The sequence below is a fragment of the Eubalaena glacialis genome, chromosome 8, assembly GCF_028564815.1.
Source record: "Eubalaena glacialis isolate mEubGla1 chromosome 8, mEubGla1.1.hap2.+ XY, whole genome shotgun sequence".
In the NCBI taxonomy this organism is placed as follows: Eukaryota; Metazoa; Chordata; class Mammalia; order Artiodactyla; family Balaenidae; genus Eubalaena; species Eubalaena glacialis.
Window position 1 is genome coordinate 12,085,069 of NC_083723.1, and position 15,185 is coordinate 12,100,253.

Here is a 15,185-nt window from a genome sequence, read left to right on the forward strand (position 1 = left end):
CGGGCCTCTCACTATCGCGGCCTCTCTTGTTGCGGAGCACAGGCTCCAGACGCGCAGGCTCAGTAGTTGTGGCTCACGGGCCCAGTTGCTCCGCGGCATGTGGGATCTTCCCAGACCAGGGCTCGAACCCGTGTCCCCTGCATTGGCAGGCAGACTCTCAACCACTGCGCCACCAGGGAAGCCCCCAGGTCCTACTTTAAATGCCACTTCATGGGAGAAGCCAACCCTGGTCTCTGGTGCTCCCCGCGGATTTGGGACCTCCTGTTAATTGTTTTTCTAAAACCCTCTTATTTCCCTTCAAAACGCTGATCACAACTATAATTGTACTATAGTCCTTTAAGCCATTATCCGTGTCCCTCCAGTAATTCCGTGTCCCTCCAGTAATTCCGTGTCCCTGCCCTGTAATTTCCTCAGGGCAGGACTCAGGTCTGTCTGATTCCCCAGCACAGGGCCTGGTGTGGAGTGGTACCCAGTACATACGTGTCAATATGTGGGCGATGAATGAAATGTTGGCAGTCGCTGAGTATTTGTTTTATTCTCCCCGGCAAGACGGGGTTCTCATTGGGCTATCATTCAAATCATTCAAGTCCTTTTGAATTCTTGATGGTATATTATTTTAAAGTAATATAACACCTACATTAATATCTTACTGTACGGATACTGGATGAAATGCATTTGAAGTAAGCTAGGCAAAAGCATCAAGTATAATTTCTCTGGTCCAGGGAAAGTTCAGTTTCTCACAGGAGCCAATCAGTCCAACAAATATTTACGGAGGACCCGCCAAATACCAGGGCCACCTGTCAGTTGCCAAGAATATGAAACCAAAAGGTGTGGGTCGTGACTCAAGCAGCAGGCACAGCCCAAATTCTCAGACCATTTTCCAGTTTTAACTTTGTCTGCCTCCTTCTTTCCGTCCTCCTTCCCTCCCTCCCTTCCTTCCTTCATTTTCTTTCATGCCTATTCATCCAGGAAGCTTGATGCCTAATAACTTGGAAAAAAACTGAACCAAGAGCAATTTGTATGGAGTGGACTTGTGTAATCATTCATTGCTTTCCCTGGAAAGGAGAATTCATAGAACCTCTCTGTATCATGTGGGCTTAAAGACTGGGCTCCAGCACCCATCTGGGACAGTCCTGGGTGATGTGAACAAATGCAGACATGTTCTCGAAGCATAAATTTAAAGATGGCATGTTATCCCCTGGCCAGCACATTTGTTCTCTTCATCCACGTATGTGCCCCTGCACCACGTTTTTAAAAACTTTTTATTGGAGTATAGTTGATTTACAATGTTGTGTTAGTTTCTGCTGTACAGCAGAGTGAATCAGCTATATGTATACATATATCCCCTCTTTTTTGGATTTCCTTCCCATTTAGGTCACCACAGAGCACTGAGTAGAGTTCCCTGTGCTATAGAGTCTGTTCTCATTAGCTATCTATTTTATATATAGTAGTGTATGTATGTCAGTCCCAATCTCCCAATTCATCCCACTCCTCCTTCCCCCCTTGGTATCCATGTTTGTTCTCTATGTCTGTGTCTCTAGGCTGTCGGACAGAGTGAAGTAAGTCAGAAAGAGAAAAACAAATATTGTATAATATCACTTATATGTGGAATCTAGAAAAATGATACAGATGAACTTATTCCCAGCATCACTTTTAAGAAACACTCATACTGAGGACAGTTGGCTTTTTATAAGAAACACACGTCTGTCTGCCGGGGGTTGGGATGCTGTCGTGAACCTGAGTGATTCTGTGTGGTTTCCTCGTTGTGTTCAGAGCGCCTAAAAGGATCCTAGTTGTCTGCCTGCGCCCTGGGCTATGTCACCCGCTCTCCCCTGTTTCTCGGGCTTTCTGAGAGCTGTTCTAGGAGAGGAGAGTACACAGCAATTGCTTTTCTCTGCCCGCATCCAGTTTTAAACTCCCCAAACAGTACAACAGACTGCGTTTTTTTTTTTTTTTTTCCTGCGGCAGCCAGCTGCCTCGTGGAATAGCTGAGAAAGGTCGAGTGATGGTGGAATTTTACCACCAGGTCCCCAGAGACCACTCAGTTAGGAACCAGAGCCTACGCAGGAAAGTAATTAAACGTCATGTCACTGTTACGGGGCTCAGGGAACCCAGAGGAGGTTTCTCTCATTGCACACATTTTTTAGTGATGTGTTTCCACGTATGTGGGAGAAAGGACTCACAAAGGCCTTGAATTAAGGCAAATAAAGTAGGGAGTGACTAGAGAATAAAAACAACAGGATCAACCTAGGGCACAAGCTTCCTCCGTCATCCGTGACTGGACGTTAAAATCACAGACTCATCTTGCTGGACTAGACTTGAATTTGGTTCAGATTAAGAGCCACCTCTTCCTCTGGCGCTGCTGTAGATTTCACGTGTCTCCTAGTTGTAGGACATTTGATGTATGAATCCAAGGAACTCTATTAAAAAATGATCCTAAAACTTTGAATTGGAACTCAGGGAAATTCATCTTCATTTTTAAAACCAAATTAACAGAATTCTAGAGCTGGGAAGAACCTTAGACACTAGGGAATCCATTCCTTTATTTTGTGTATGAGAACAGCAAAGGCCCTCAGACACTAAGCGTTTTGTTGATGATTGCCGGGCCTTCATCTTCAGTATCAAGGGCATTTCTCTGTGATTCTTATCAAAGGGGTGAGCCCACTAATTGGAACTAAAGTGTCGTTTGAAAAAGTGCTTTGGATTTTCTTGGTCCTTGTTACGGACTTGTGTGTGTGTGTATGTATTTTGGATTTTCTTGGTCCTTGTTACGGACTTGTGTGTGTGTGTATGTATGCCCTTTCTGCAGTCTTGAGCCACAGCACTAACCCAGGTGCTACCCAAGGCCTGGAGGGAGTGAGAGCTGGAGGTCACCTCTGTGGTCAGTTCACCTGGACCCCGACTTGGCCGATGAAAGATAACGGAGGCCCAGAGCGGACGTGGGTGTCTCACCCTCTTTCTGCTCTTCTGATGCCGTTGCAGGACTTTTTCTGGGACACCAGGCTTCTTGCAAACCGGGTCACTCCTACAAGTTAGGAAGTATCCCTCCACAGTCAGTAAGAGCAAATTTACTTAGGAAACATCCTAAATATAGTAAAGGTATAGTAAAGGTTTGCAGTATAGTAAAGGTACCGTGGAGTCTTTAGGACTTAAGGTTGGGGGATTTGGGACACTCTGTTCTTTTGCCTTCAGAAAAGAGTAGTACATTTCCATTTTATTTCTCTCATTCTTTTTCCAAACTCCAGCATATAAATAACGACCATATCCATGGAGAAAAGAAGGAGTTCGTGTGCCGGTGGCTAGACTGCTCGAGAGAACAGAAACCCTTCAAAGCCCAGTACATGTTGGTAGTGCACATGCGCAGGCACACGGGGGAGAAGCCTCACAAATGCACTGTGAGTACCGAAGGGGCGGGGGCCAGCTGTCCACTTAGGGGAGTCTTGCACCTGTGGGTCCTTCCTTGTACTCCAAGGGCCGTGCGAGCTGATGAGTGGTGGGAGAAGAGGGTTGGAGTGCTGTTTGTGATAAACTCCCGGGGTTTTGAGAGGGGTTTCCGAAACGGAGGGGAGGTGAGAAATGGAGAAAGGATGCTGACAGCTCTGGGGGATGCTGGAAGGAATTGATCTAGACCCGCCCCATCCAACATGGTGGCCACGAGACACACGTGCATTTGAGATGTGACTAGAGCAACCACAGAACTGATTTTTAAATTTTAACTTAACTTACAATTTTAAATTTAAATAGCCCCACATGGCTAACAGCAGCTGAGTCAGACAGCCCAGCTCTGCAGAGTGGCAGGCGGGCAGGTGGCAGTGGGGACGTGCCATCCGGCACCGGGAGTGAGCCCCGGGCCACTGGGCCTGCCCCAGCACCAGTGCCTGTCACACCAGAGCCTTGGGGAGCACAGGGAGGGGCCAGTTTCGACTTGAAAAACTTAGGTTGACTTTTTAAAACTATAACCCTTACGGCTTTAGAGTTTTTCCTCGCCCTCCTAGTCTGTCCCCATGGCCGAGTACAGACCTAAGAGGAGCGGGTTGGGATTCCTGCGAGGCTAAGGCTTCTTTCTCTAAGGTGCCCGCCAGGCAAGGCTCAGCCCTGGTACTTTACATCTTAAAGGCCCTTTACAAACAGGATCAAATTCGGTGCCTTTGTAGGCACACAAAGCCATATTAATGAACTTTGTGCTGAATCTGAAATCAGTGGGGATTCAAGGAGATCCCTGAGCAGATAATGAAACCCACTGTCCACATTGAGTGGCTTATTAAAAAAAAAAAAAAAAAAAGGTCCAGGATTTTTACTTAGCCCTGAAAACGCTTTCTCTCGAACGGCCCTGAGCCCCATCTGAATCCCAATAAAGGCAGAGTTCAGTGGACTTTTGTTCATTGGTTTTGAAAAGCTGCCAACCCTCCAAACGTCCCCGTCTTTTTTTTTTTTTAATTAATTAATTTATTTAGTTTTGGCTGTGTCGGCTCTTCATTGCTGTGCGCAGGCTTTCTCTAGTTGTGGCGAGCAGGGGCTACTCTTTGGGGGCTACTCTTCGTTGCAGTGCGTGGGCTTCTCACTGCGGTGGCTTCTCTTGTTGCGGAGCACGGGCTTTAGGCGCACGGGCTTCAGTAGTTGTGGCACACGGGCTCAGTAGTTGTGGCTCGAGGGCTCTAGAGAGCAGACTCAGTAGTTGTGGCGCACGGGCTTAGTTGCTCCGCGGCATGTGGGATCTTCCCGGACCAGGGCTCGAACCTGTGTCCCCTGCATTGGCAGGCGGACTCTTAACCACTGCGCCACCAGGGAAGTCCCCCAAACGTCCCCGTCCTTCATCCACGCGGAGCGAGTGGGATACATCAGCCGTCATTGTGTGGGATCATCCAGATTTACCTGTTTTCTCCTCAGTTTGAAGGTTGCACAAAGGCCTACTCGAGACTCGAAAACTTGAAAACACACTTGAGATCTCACACTGGAGAGAAACCGTACGTCTGTGAGCACGAAGGTTGCAACAAGGCTTTCTCGAATGCCTCTGATCGCGCCAAGCACCAGAACAGGACACATTCCAACGAGGTAAGGCCCCTCCAGGAGACACGTGTTGGGTCCAGAGCTTGTGGTGGAAATAAAAAATCCTCTGGGGAATGTACTTGGAAACGCAAGCCTGTTCCGTTGTATTTGCCTCTGGCCACTCCCAGCACGAGTGGGTCCTAATGCTGCAGGTGAAGGCTCGGGGCCCCAAAGGTAGGGCTGAAACCTGGGCTCGGATGGGAGAGACGTGCAGGGTGAAGGGGGAACGAGTTTCACGTTGTTCAGTACTGCCACCTACTGGTCAGACAGCAGGAGCATTTAACTTGGAATTCCATCCACCCGCTCTGCCTGGAAGAGCGGGAATGCATTCAAAGGACGACCCCGTTAAGCACCAAGGAGAGATTCAGAAGCAAGGTGTTGACAGCCGACAGCTTACTGCTAAGACAGCCACTTTTATTTGCTTTCTCCAGGTGGTATCTTCAAAGGCGCTTATATCAAAAAAGACTTTTGCAGAGTAACCCACCTTGGCTAAATAGGATTTCCATACATTCTAAATTCCAAAGGATCTTGGAAGCTAGAAACCCAGAATGGTTTCTAGTCAGTTATTTAAGATAATATATTGAGTAAAGCTTCATGGTCGTAGGTGGTTCCTGTTGTGCTGTTGTTATTTTTAGGTATTTATCCCCCCAGATTTCAGAGAAGCATAAGAATGAACGAAAATGATTTCCAGTTCATTTTGTTTACATTTTAATGCACGTCTGCCTGCAGACCTCCAATTTCTCCTTGAAGATCTAGCTTAGATTCTTCCTCCTCTGTGAAGTCTTCTCTTGAATGTACCCAGAGATTAACACAAAGGCTCCCTACATTTGTGGTAGAAATAAGCTAGCTACCCAGAATTTGTTCACATGAGATGTAGTTCTGCCCCACAAAGTAGGGCATCAGTTTGCTTGAAATTGTGTTAGAGAAGGAGCATTTTGACCTTGGCCTGACTCTCGTCTGACCCCACGAGGTGCCAATCAGGCCCATTCTTGATCTTCCAGATGGAGAGCTGGGAGAGGGAATTTGGTAAAAGTGGACCATTCAGCTCACTGGCCATTGGCTTGAAGGTGGCAGAGATGGTCCTCACCAAGTTTCCTTTCAGCCGAACTGACAGAGCAAAAACAACTCTAAGAGGATTAGCCACACTCTAAAAAAAGCATGCTCACACATAAACTCACACACATGAGTTCACTTATACAGACCCTTTCTGAATGGTTCATAGTAGAATAAGGAAACCTGAGTCCTTTAGGATCTCTTATTATCGATCCACTGTTTGCAGATGTTTTAGAGGAGATGCCACATCTCCATCTTTTACGTCAAAAATGCTTTACAGTGTGCGACAGTTGCGGTGTAATCCACTGTACTTGTTTTGTACCAACTTCTAGGGGGTCTAGAATAGGCAGATCCATAGAGACAGAAAGTAGATTGGTAGTTGCCAGAGGCTGGACGAGGGGGAACAGGGTTGACTGCTAATGCGTGCAGGGTTTCTTCTTGGGATGATGAAAATATTTTGGAATTTGATACTGGGGACGATTGGACAAGATTGTGAATGTACTAAATGCCAGTGAATTGTGCAGCTTAAAAGGGTTATTTTTGTGGGATGTGGATTAAATCTCAATTTAAAATGTTTTAGGAGATTTGATTAACTTAGAATTTAATTAATATGTTTACATTTCATGTATTTAAGTACAATTATGACTAGAAACTTAGAGGGCATTCATTCCTATAGATTCTCTCCTGTTATTGTGGATCAGTTTGGGCACTGGGTATGTTAGGACTTTAGCAGTGCATACATATAAACATACTTACTGAGCTTTTTATCTTTTTATGGACTTCAAATGTGTGCCCATGTCTCTTTGCTTTAATTAAGTGCATTATATTTAAACACGAATCCTTCTGTGCCATAAAAAGTGCAATGTTGTAGAGAGTTTAATATCCATCATGAGATTAAAACGTACCTTGGTCAACAATATCTTTCACCAAGGTTGAGCAATTTACTTAAAATAAATTATTAACATTGGCCATAAACACATAAATATAATTTTATTCACAAACACGTAAATCATTTTTCCTCTATTCCACATAGAGAAAGCCCTCGTCCTTGCGTATGAATGATGGACGGTTTCAGATACACCAAAATTAAGTGTATCCAGGAAATCCAGACTTGCATCATCAAGCAATTGTAGACAAATCTCGATGTCTTCTTTCATTTCTTTGCACTCTTATTTGTATCTTCGTTCTTTCACTGAACAAATATTGATAGCTAGTTATCTGCCGAGCACTTTGCTATTCTAGATGAGGCAAACAGGGTAGAATAGGACAGGAAGGGAGCAATACCCATTCGGGTAATCTAGGTCTCCTCCCCGCCCCCGTGGCTGCCCTGCCCATTTAGGGTCACTGAACCATCACAGTGGCCTCTGACCGGGCTCCCTACTCCAGAACATGGAGCTCCCGTTCCTCCCAAAACCAGACGAAGCCAGTTTCCTGGAGCTGATTCGGTTGTATCTTCCTCTCCAGAAAGTTTCAGTGGCTCCGTTTTTCCTATAGGAAATGTTTAGACTCCTTAGGCTTGTATTTGCTCTCACTGGACCCAAGCCTTCCCTGTCACCATTCCCTTGACCTCTCACAATGCTGACCATGAATGGAACCTTCCAGATAGCCATGCCTGCATGCCTGAAGTGGTCCTGCTGCTGGACCTTTGCTCTGGATACTTTTTTTTTTTTTTTTCCCGCATCCTCTTGCCCTCATTTTTATCCTTCAGCATCCTGTTTGTCTTTCAGGGCCCAACTACGACGCCTCTTCCTAATCAAAGCTCTGTTTATTGAGCACTTATTATGTGCCCCACATCACATCGTGGTAAGCACCACGTGTACATGGTCTGATTTAGCCCGTACCCTGATCCATGAGCTGGGCATTATACCCAGATACAGAAACTAAATTGATGCCTCCCATGATCATCCCAATGCAAAAATGATTCCCCTCTGTCCACATCCTTCTCTAGCATCCACATTTTGTACCGTAGATAATTCATGCTGTCTTATTTTTCCTACCATATTTTATACCCCTTGAGATTTTACACTGTCTTATAAAACGTTGTGCTCAGAGTCTTGCCTATAGTAGGGGCCATTAAATGTTTACCAAAAATTTGATTTGGATACATTCTACACAGTCAAGTAGAATAAGTATCCCCACTTTCACAAAGTACCTTTCAGTTCAGGGAGTCAAGAAGGCAATGACAGTACCAAAAGTTAAGTATCCAGGACAGGAAATACGGGTCACTCAGAATCCTGACAACATTTATCTTAACCTACAATTAGATTGCATTTCAGTCATTCATCAGAACAGAATTTGGGGGCCAAGATACGTAACTTAGTTAATGTGTTTTCTTGTGAAGTTAAGTTTCCTGACCCTGTGTTCTTGGAGTTTTTTTGTAGGTGGCTGTTGTATATGTCCACATGCAAGGGCACATGGGCACACATGTACTTGTATGTTCTGTTGGTCCTGGAAATGCAGGAGCTGATGAACATTAGCAGATTCATTCCACCTCTAGCTGTGTTCTCATTTCCAAGCTAACCCATGATACATACATGCAGATATTTATGGGAAGGGTAGCTCTTCAAACATGTAACAGTGGCCTGGCTTTGTGTTCCCTCTCCCTACGCCATACATTCCTGTCTGAGCAAGCACAGGGCCGAGGTCAGATGCTACACGGTAATAGCACTAATCATCAGAGCCATTCTTCTGTCCCTAATGCATAGAATTTGATGTGCTCATTTCATTATATATATATATGCTGCAAATCACACAAGCTCCTGAATAGAAGTAATTTGTAGTTAATGGGAATCAATTCTACCCAAAAGAATCTCAAATTTGGAGGTGAGGTCTCTCAAGATAATTTCTGGAATCTTTATTTCAGTACATTAGGACATTTCATCATTTTAGATAGCTCTCAGTCTGTTCTTGGGCTTTTAGGGAAAAAGCATCATTCTATAAGACAGGGTATCTTTTTAATATAACTGTAATGGATGCATTATATTAAGCATGATTTTTTGACTATTGTTTACCTAATAGCTCATATTCTGGTATACACAGAGGTAAATATAGACTCATATAAGTATCCATGAATATATTAGATTTCAAGGGAAGTAAACGAAATCACAGTTCTGATGTTGGTCATGAGTTCTGTGATGTGAGTATATTCAGCTATAAGGGTCCATATAATTTTTTATGACTGTATCTGTAGGCTTGATCACTGGCCCACATAGAAAATAAAAGTAGCATGAAATAATTTCTAGATCTTAGTACTCGTGAGCAGAGCCTCATCCAGGAATCCTTGTCTCCAGGACGACATCCATCCGCCCTCATCGGTTTACGAGTAAGCATTCTCCAACAGGGCTTATGACTTCAAAGATCAGAAAGGTTCTGGATATTCTGAGCCCTGAACACCCCACCCCCCGCAGTTGTAATACAACCCAAAGGAAAGTATTTTAGTGATATCTAACCCAGGAGAGGCTGCAGGCAATTTTTTTTTTTTACTGCGTCAATGTGTAAAGAGCTCATTTTCAAAGGAGGTAGAGTGATATTAGGTCTGAGAACCAGGACATTTGTAAGAAAGGTCTTCACACAAGCTCTCCCCAAAGCGTTCTTCTCATTAAAGGATGGGTGTCTTTTACCCTTCTTCTGTTATCATCAGCAGTATCATCACCACCATCCTCATCATCAAGTTATCTCTTGAGCACCACGTGACACCATGATACTTCTTCCTACTCACAGGATAAATGCTTCCAAGAACATAGCGCAATTTACACATTCTTCGCTCACCCTGAGCATTCTCTAAAATAATAATGTGTTCAAGCTAGATTACGTTTATTAAACCTTTGCACCATTTAGGCCGTTTTGAACACCTCACAGCCTTGTGATCGTGCTTTGAAAGAATTAAAAATATAATGAGTAGCCACAAAAGACCGTCGGGCGGGGAGATAATCGCCTTGGTAACAACCTATTCTTTCATCCTTGGGGCATTTGGCAGAAACCGTACGTGTGCAAAATCCCCGGCTGCACCAAGCGCTACACAGACCCCAGCTCCCTCCGGAAACACGTGAAGACCGTGCACGGCCCAGAGGCTCACGTCACCAAAAAGCAGCGTGGGGACGTGCATCCCAGGCCCCCGGCGCCACGAGATTCCGGCGGCCACTCACAGTCTAGGTCACCCGGCCGGCAGACTCAGGGAGCCCTCGGGGAGCAGAAAGACCTCAGCAACACTACCTCAAAGCGGGAAGAATGCCTCCAAGTGAAAACGGTCAAGGCGGAGAAGCCCATGGTATGTCACTCGCTTTCCTTCTGGTTTTCCCCAAAGTTCTCCCAGGTCTTTAAAGGGGCCAGGTAGGGCGCTGGAGGCAGGGGCGAGGGGCGGACTTCAGTGCACCGTTCTCACTGCATCCCACTGTTTGATTTACGGAGGTCAGAGCTCCCTGATCCGGATTGCCTACCCCAGGTTGATCTGCACAGCAGAGCTCAGCTCAGAAAAGAGTTCCAGGGTTTCCTAACTGGTTTTTGAAATCGATCTGGAAGCATCCCATCTTGTGGCAGGTAGACAGACACCACAGTGCACATTTTCAGCAGGTCTCTAATGTAGAGAATCAGCCATTCATTCCTTCTGTAAACATATTTTCTGACTTATTTGCCCTGGTGACCCCAAGATAAATAAGCCACAGCCCCTATTCTTTATGGGTCTGTAGTCCAGTGGGATAGGGAGACCAAGAAACAAACACAACTCAGTGTGATGGGGCTTTAAGACAAGTCTGGGTCAGAGGGTTCGGAGCCGGTGCACTTGAGGACACGATGGGAAGGCAGAGGGCAGGTGGCCGCCAAGTTCAGCGCTCAGAGAGGGGAAGGACCGCATGCTGGGGAGCAGGACCTGAAGGAGCCAAGCACTGGCCTTGGGGCCCCGGGGGAATGTGCCAGAGTAAAAAGAGGGGGAGGATATAAAGGGATTTTTTTAGGTTTTCTAAGTTTTTAGAAAAGACAACTCCAGTGCCAGTCTAGAGATTGGTTGATAGACTTCGAGACCGTATATCTGCAGTGGTGCCTGAACTGAGGAGGTGGAAAGCAAGGGAGGGATTTGAAAGATGTCATCAGCAAAAATCATATGGTTTGATGACAAATAGGATACATGGATTAAGCTACTGTTGCAGCTTCTTTCAAACTTCACTTGGTGATTTTGCCTTATGCATGGGCCAGAATAAACTAAAATTTTTCCAAAGACAACGAGAAAAATGAAGATAGTAGTGATCAGAGGAGATTTAGCACATTTGCATTTGGCATATGTATAATGCAGTCAGCTCTGCGCTTTGGGCTCTAGTCTGTCAATCTCGGGATATGGAAGAATCGTACTAGATAGAAGTCACAGGCTTAGACTTCCAGATGCATGGAAATGACCAGACAGGCAGATTTCTACTCAGTTCAAGGAAGCATTTGCTTAAAATTAGAAAAGTCCAAGAATTGGATGCACATCCTATGAATTCCTAAGTTATGTCACCATGTGGCGGTATGTATGGGTGGGAATAAATGCACATACAATTTCAGAATCGATAGAGTGGAATTTAATGACTTAATTGAATTTTAATGACTTACTGAGTTTGTCTTTAAACTCTTATGAGTCTTAGAAAGTGACCCTAAGTCTAGCCAAAAATCATGCAAATAAGCTATCTATTTGTATCATTATTTCCCAGTGGGTAGCCGTACTTTGCTTTTAAAAAACACCTTAGTAAGAAGTTTATATACGTGTTATGACTGATCACTATACTTTTAAATTAATCAATTCGTAAACTGTGTTTTATATACTTTTTTTGGGGGGGAGCATTTATCAATTTCCTAAAATAAAGTCCACCTATATAATAATTGTGCAAAAGAGTCAACCGTTTATCCTCAAGTGTTCAATGAAACAAGGAAAGTGAATTTGTGGTCTCCTAGGTTATGTCATTGAAAGACAATGATTTATGTTTTTAGGACATCCTAGGAACCCAGAATCCCTTGTACTTTTAATGTACATCCATAGCAAAAAAAAATTTTTTTAAAAAGAAAGAAAAGAAAAGAAAACTTATCTCTTCTCCAAACACCCATTCTTTAAAAAGAAAATTGGTAGAAATAAAAATTTACAGTGAGTTTGCTCAGTGACATCTGAGGTTCTCCAAGATGTGAAATATTTTATAAAATAATTAAATCATAGAAACAAAGGGCTGGAAAGAGTTCACAGAGACTGAGACTAGGCCCCTTATATTACAGGTGTGGAAACTGAGGCTCAGTGAGGTTAATAAATTAATCAAATTTCCACGGGAGACTATTTTATGAATATGTACACACACATGTAAATATAAGTAGGTATCTTCATAGGCATTTACTAAGGCACAGGAGATTTACATTTCTAATATTCTTTCTTCAAAAACTTGTCTTTGATTTGCTCATCATGCTATAAATTAAATTCTTTCTTCTTTTTTTCTTATTACTCCAACTTCTCTTCTGTGTAATGCTCCTAAATGTCTTGTTCTCACTTCCTAAGGACAGTGGGTAATAAGGTGAGGGAATTTTGGCTTCTCTGTTCTCTTTGTTTTGTTTTCATTTTAACATTTAACTTTTATTTGTTTCACTTTTCTTTCGTCTTTGTCCTTTGTGATATTTTTAGTAGTGGACATTACTCAGATATGTTTCCAACATAGAAGTGATGTGTTTTGAACATTCAGCATGTGGAAATGTGGAGTTAGATGTTGAAATTCATCATTCTGTTTGTCTAGGTTTTCATAATAAATCACACTGGGACCGACCAAGCAGATGTTCTCAAAGACTATTTAATTGTCATATTGACTAGTGTAAATTTATTCTTGGACCAGACGTGCACCACCTTCTTAGAGCAAGATCTGAATACACTTGTTGTTGGCAATTTAATCTATATTGAAATGTCTGCGCTCCTGTAAGCATTTTCTAATTGTAGGTGCATGTGAGCCTTCTTCCGGGCCCTGTGGAAGTGTGAGCCTGCATGTGCGTGTGTACATACACACAGATTCACATACATACACACACACATGCTGATTTGACAATCCAAGCGTAAAAGACATCCAAAGCCCTGGATGATCTAAGTTCTCTGCAAAGGAGCAGGTGATCTGGCCCTTCAGGACACTGCAGAAGCAAAACCTTAATAAGACAGGCTTCATGCATTCATGATCACATTTGTGTATCTTATTTTTCTCTGCTTGGTTGCCCAGGACACACTTAGTATACCATGCGGTGCTCGCTTAGAAAGTGTTCATTTGCTTGGGTGTATGTACTGTGTTCTCAGAAAAACTGTAACGGGTTCCACGGAAAATGACTGTGTCCAGACCCCTTGCTGACAGCACTGTGGTTCCACCAGAGACCACAGCCGTCTATACTGGAGTGTGTGTAGTTATCTCTCCCTGCTCTTGGGCTGCTGTCAGGCTTTAGTTTTTAGGTAACACCGGAGAGGGTGCTACAGAGGAATGGAAGTGAGGCCGGGCTGGGAGTCTAGGTCATCACAATGTTCGCTTTGTGACTTTGGGCAGTCACTGAACTTCTCTGAGCATCACTTTTCTTATCTCTGCATAAAGGATTAGAGTGTTTATCCACTAGGGCATCACTGGAATTTTAGAGGGGCCAGTTCCAGGTTGTGTGGACCGCTCAATGCAGGCCATTCTATAGAGGGCTCCCAAATGTGGAGACAGTGAGCTTTCCATTCCCCATGGCCAGGGGCCCGTGGAGGGGGTCCTTTCCCTGAGAACCAGTGGACCAGATTAAGTTCCCATCGAGTTGCAGAATTGGCTTACCCAGTCCACTTGGTTGGGGTTAGGGAAACCTGGCCCAATTCTCCTAGTGCAATGCGGATCCTCTCTGGCTATAGCAGAAGCTAAGTGATTGAAGTTTTCCCTCTTACAGCTGCTTTTACCTACACCCTGCTTGGAGTTCTACAAAGCAAGAAAATGTAGAAGGAAAGTAGAGAGGTTACAAGAGCTCGGGGAACCAGCCTGGAATAGTATAGAGGGGCTGGTTGGAGGGGAGGTAACATGTGCTCTTGGAACATATATTCCGAGGACTAAAGCAATTATAATAACAACTGCTAACGCTCTCTGAGCCAATTAATTACTGTCATCCAGGTCTTTTTGAACTTTGTGTGTTTTCAGGGCTTTACACCTCATTCCCACAACAATCCCTAGGATAAATAAATTGTCCCCATTTTCTGGATAAGCAAACTGAGGTTTAGAGTGGCTAAGTAATTTGCCCAAAGGATAAAGTCATGGAGGCGGGGTGGGAACCAACAAGGAAGTGTGATGCAGAGTTGGCATTTGGGGCAGGGTTCCATGGCTGATGCATCATATCCGGCACCCCCCGCTGTCCATTCCCTCCACTGCACATCTGCCTGCTGCGCAGTCACTGAGGTTGAGGGAGGCCACCTCCACTCACCGGAACATAGTTCTTCTCATCCCACCCACTGAGAATGCCGCAGGACTTGATCTGCGTGATCTCTCGTCATCCGCTCCCTGGCCTTCATCATTCGGGTGACATTTCTGTCCTTTCCTCTTGACCGCACAGACATCTCAGCCAAGCCCTGGTGGTCAGTCTTCATGCAGCAGCCAACAGTCCCCCATCAGCAACTATTCCAACAGTGGGCTCGAGCTTCCTCTAACCGATGGAGGTGGTATGGGCGACCTCAGTGCCATCGACGAAACCCCAATCATGGACTCGACCATTTCCACTGCAACCACAGCCCTTGCTTTGCAAGCCCGGAGGAACCCGGCAGGGACCAAATGGATGGAGCACGTCAAGCTAGAAAGACTCAAACAAGTGAATGGAATGCTTCCGCGACTGCATCCCATTCTACCCCCCAAAGCCCCTGCGGTCTCTCCTCTCATAGGAAACGGTGAGTTCTGGCCAGTCCTCGTGGCCGCGCGGGGTTTTCTGTTCTTTCAAGGGCAGCCGGAGCACTAAGCAGACCCGGGCCCTTGGTTTTCCATTTGCTTGTTTCCCCACCAGCCCTAAAATGATGCTGGAACCATAAATATTAGTGTTGCCTTTCTGGAGAGTCCGTATTTTAAAAGCAGGCAGTAAGAGGATAATCCTGAAATGAAAAGTAA

At 44.7% G+C, this 15,185-nt stretch overlaps 1 protein-coding gene across 1 annotated transcript in view; it reads left to right on the forward strand.

Annotated features, from left to right (window-relative positions):
* GLI3 (GLI family zinc finger 3) overlaps nt 1-15,185 on the forward strand; it is a 283,127-nt gene that overhangs the window by 264,874 nt on the left and 3,068 nt on the right. The window contains exons 11-14 of the mRNA XM_061197565.1: nt 3,246-3,395; nt 4,888-5,052; nt 10,076-10,366; nt 14,644-14,971. Coding sequence (XP_061053548.1) covers nt 3,246-3,395; nt 4,888-5,052; nt 10,076-10,366; nt 14,644-14,971 — 934 coding nt within the window. The remainder of the gene's footprint in view (nt 1-3,245; nt 3,396-4,887; nt 5,053-10,075; nt 10,367-14,643; nt 14,972-15,185) is intronic.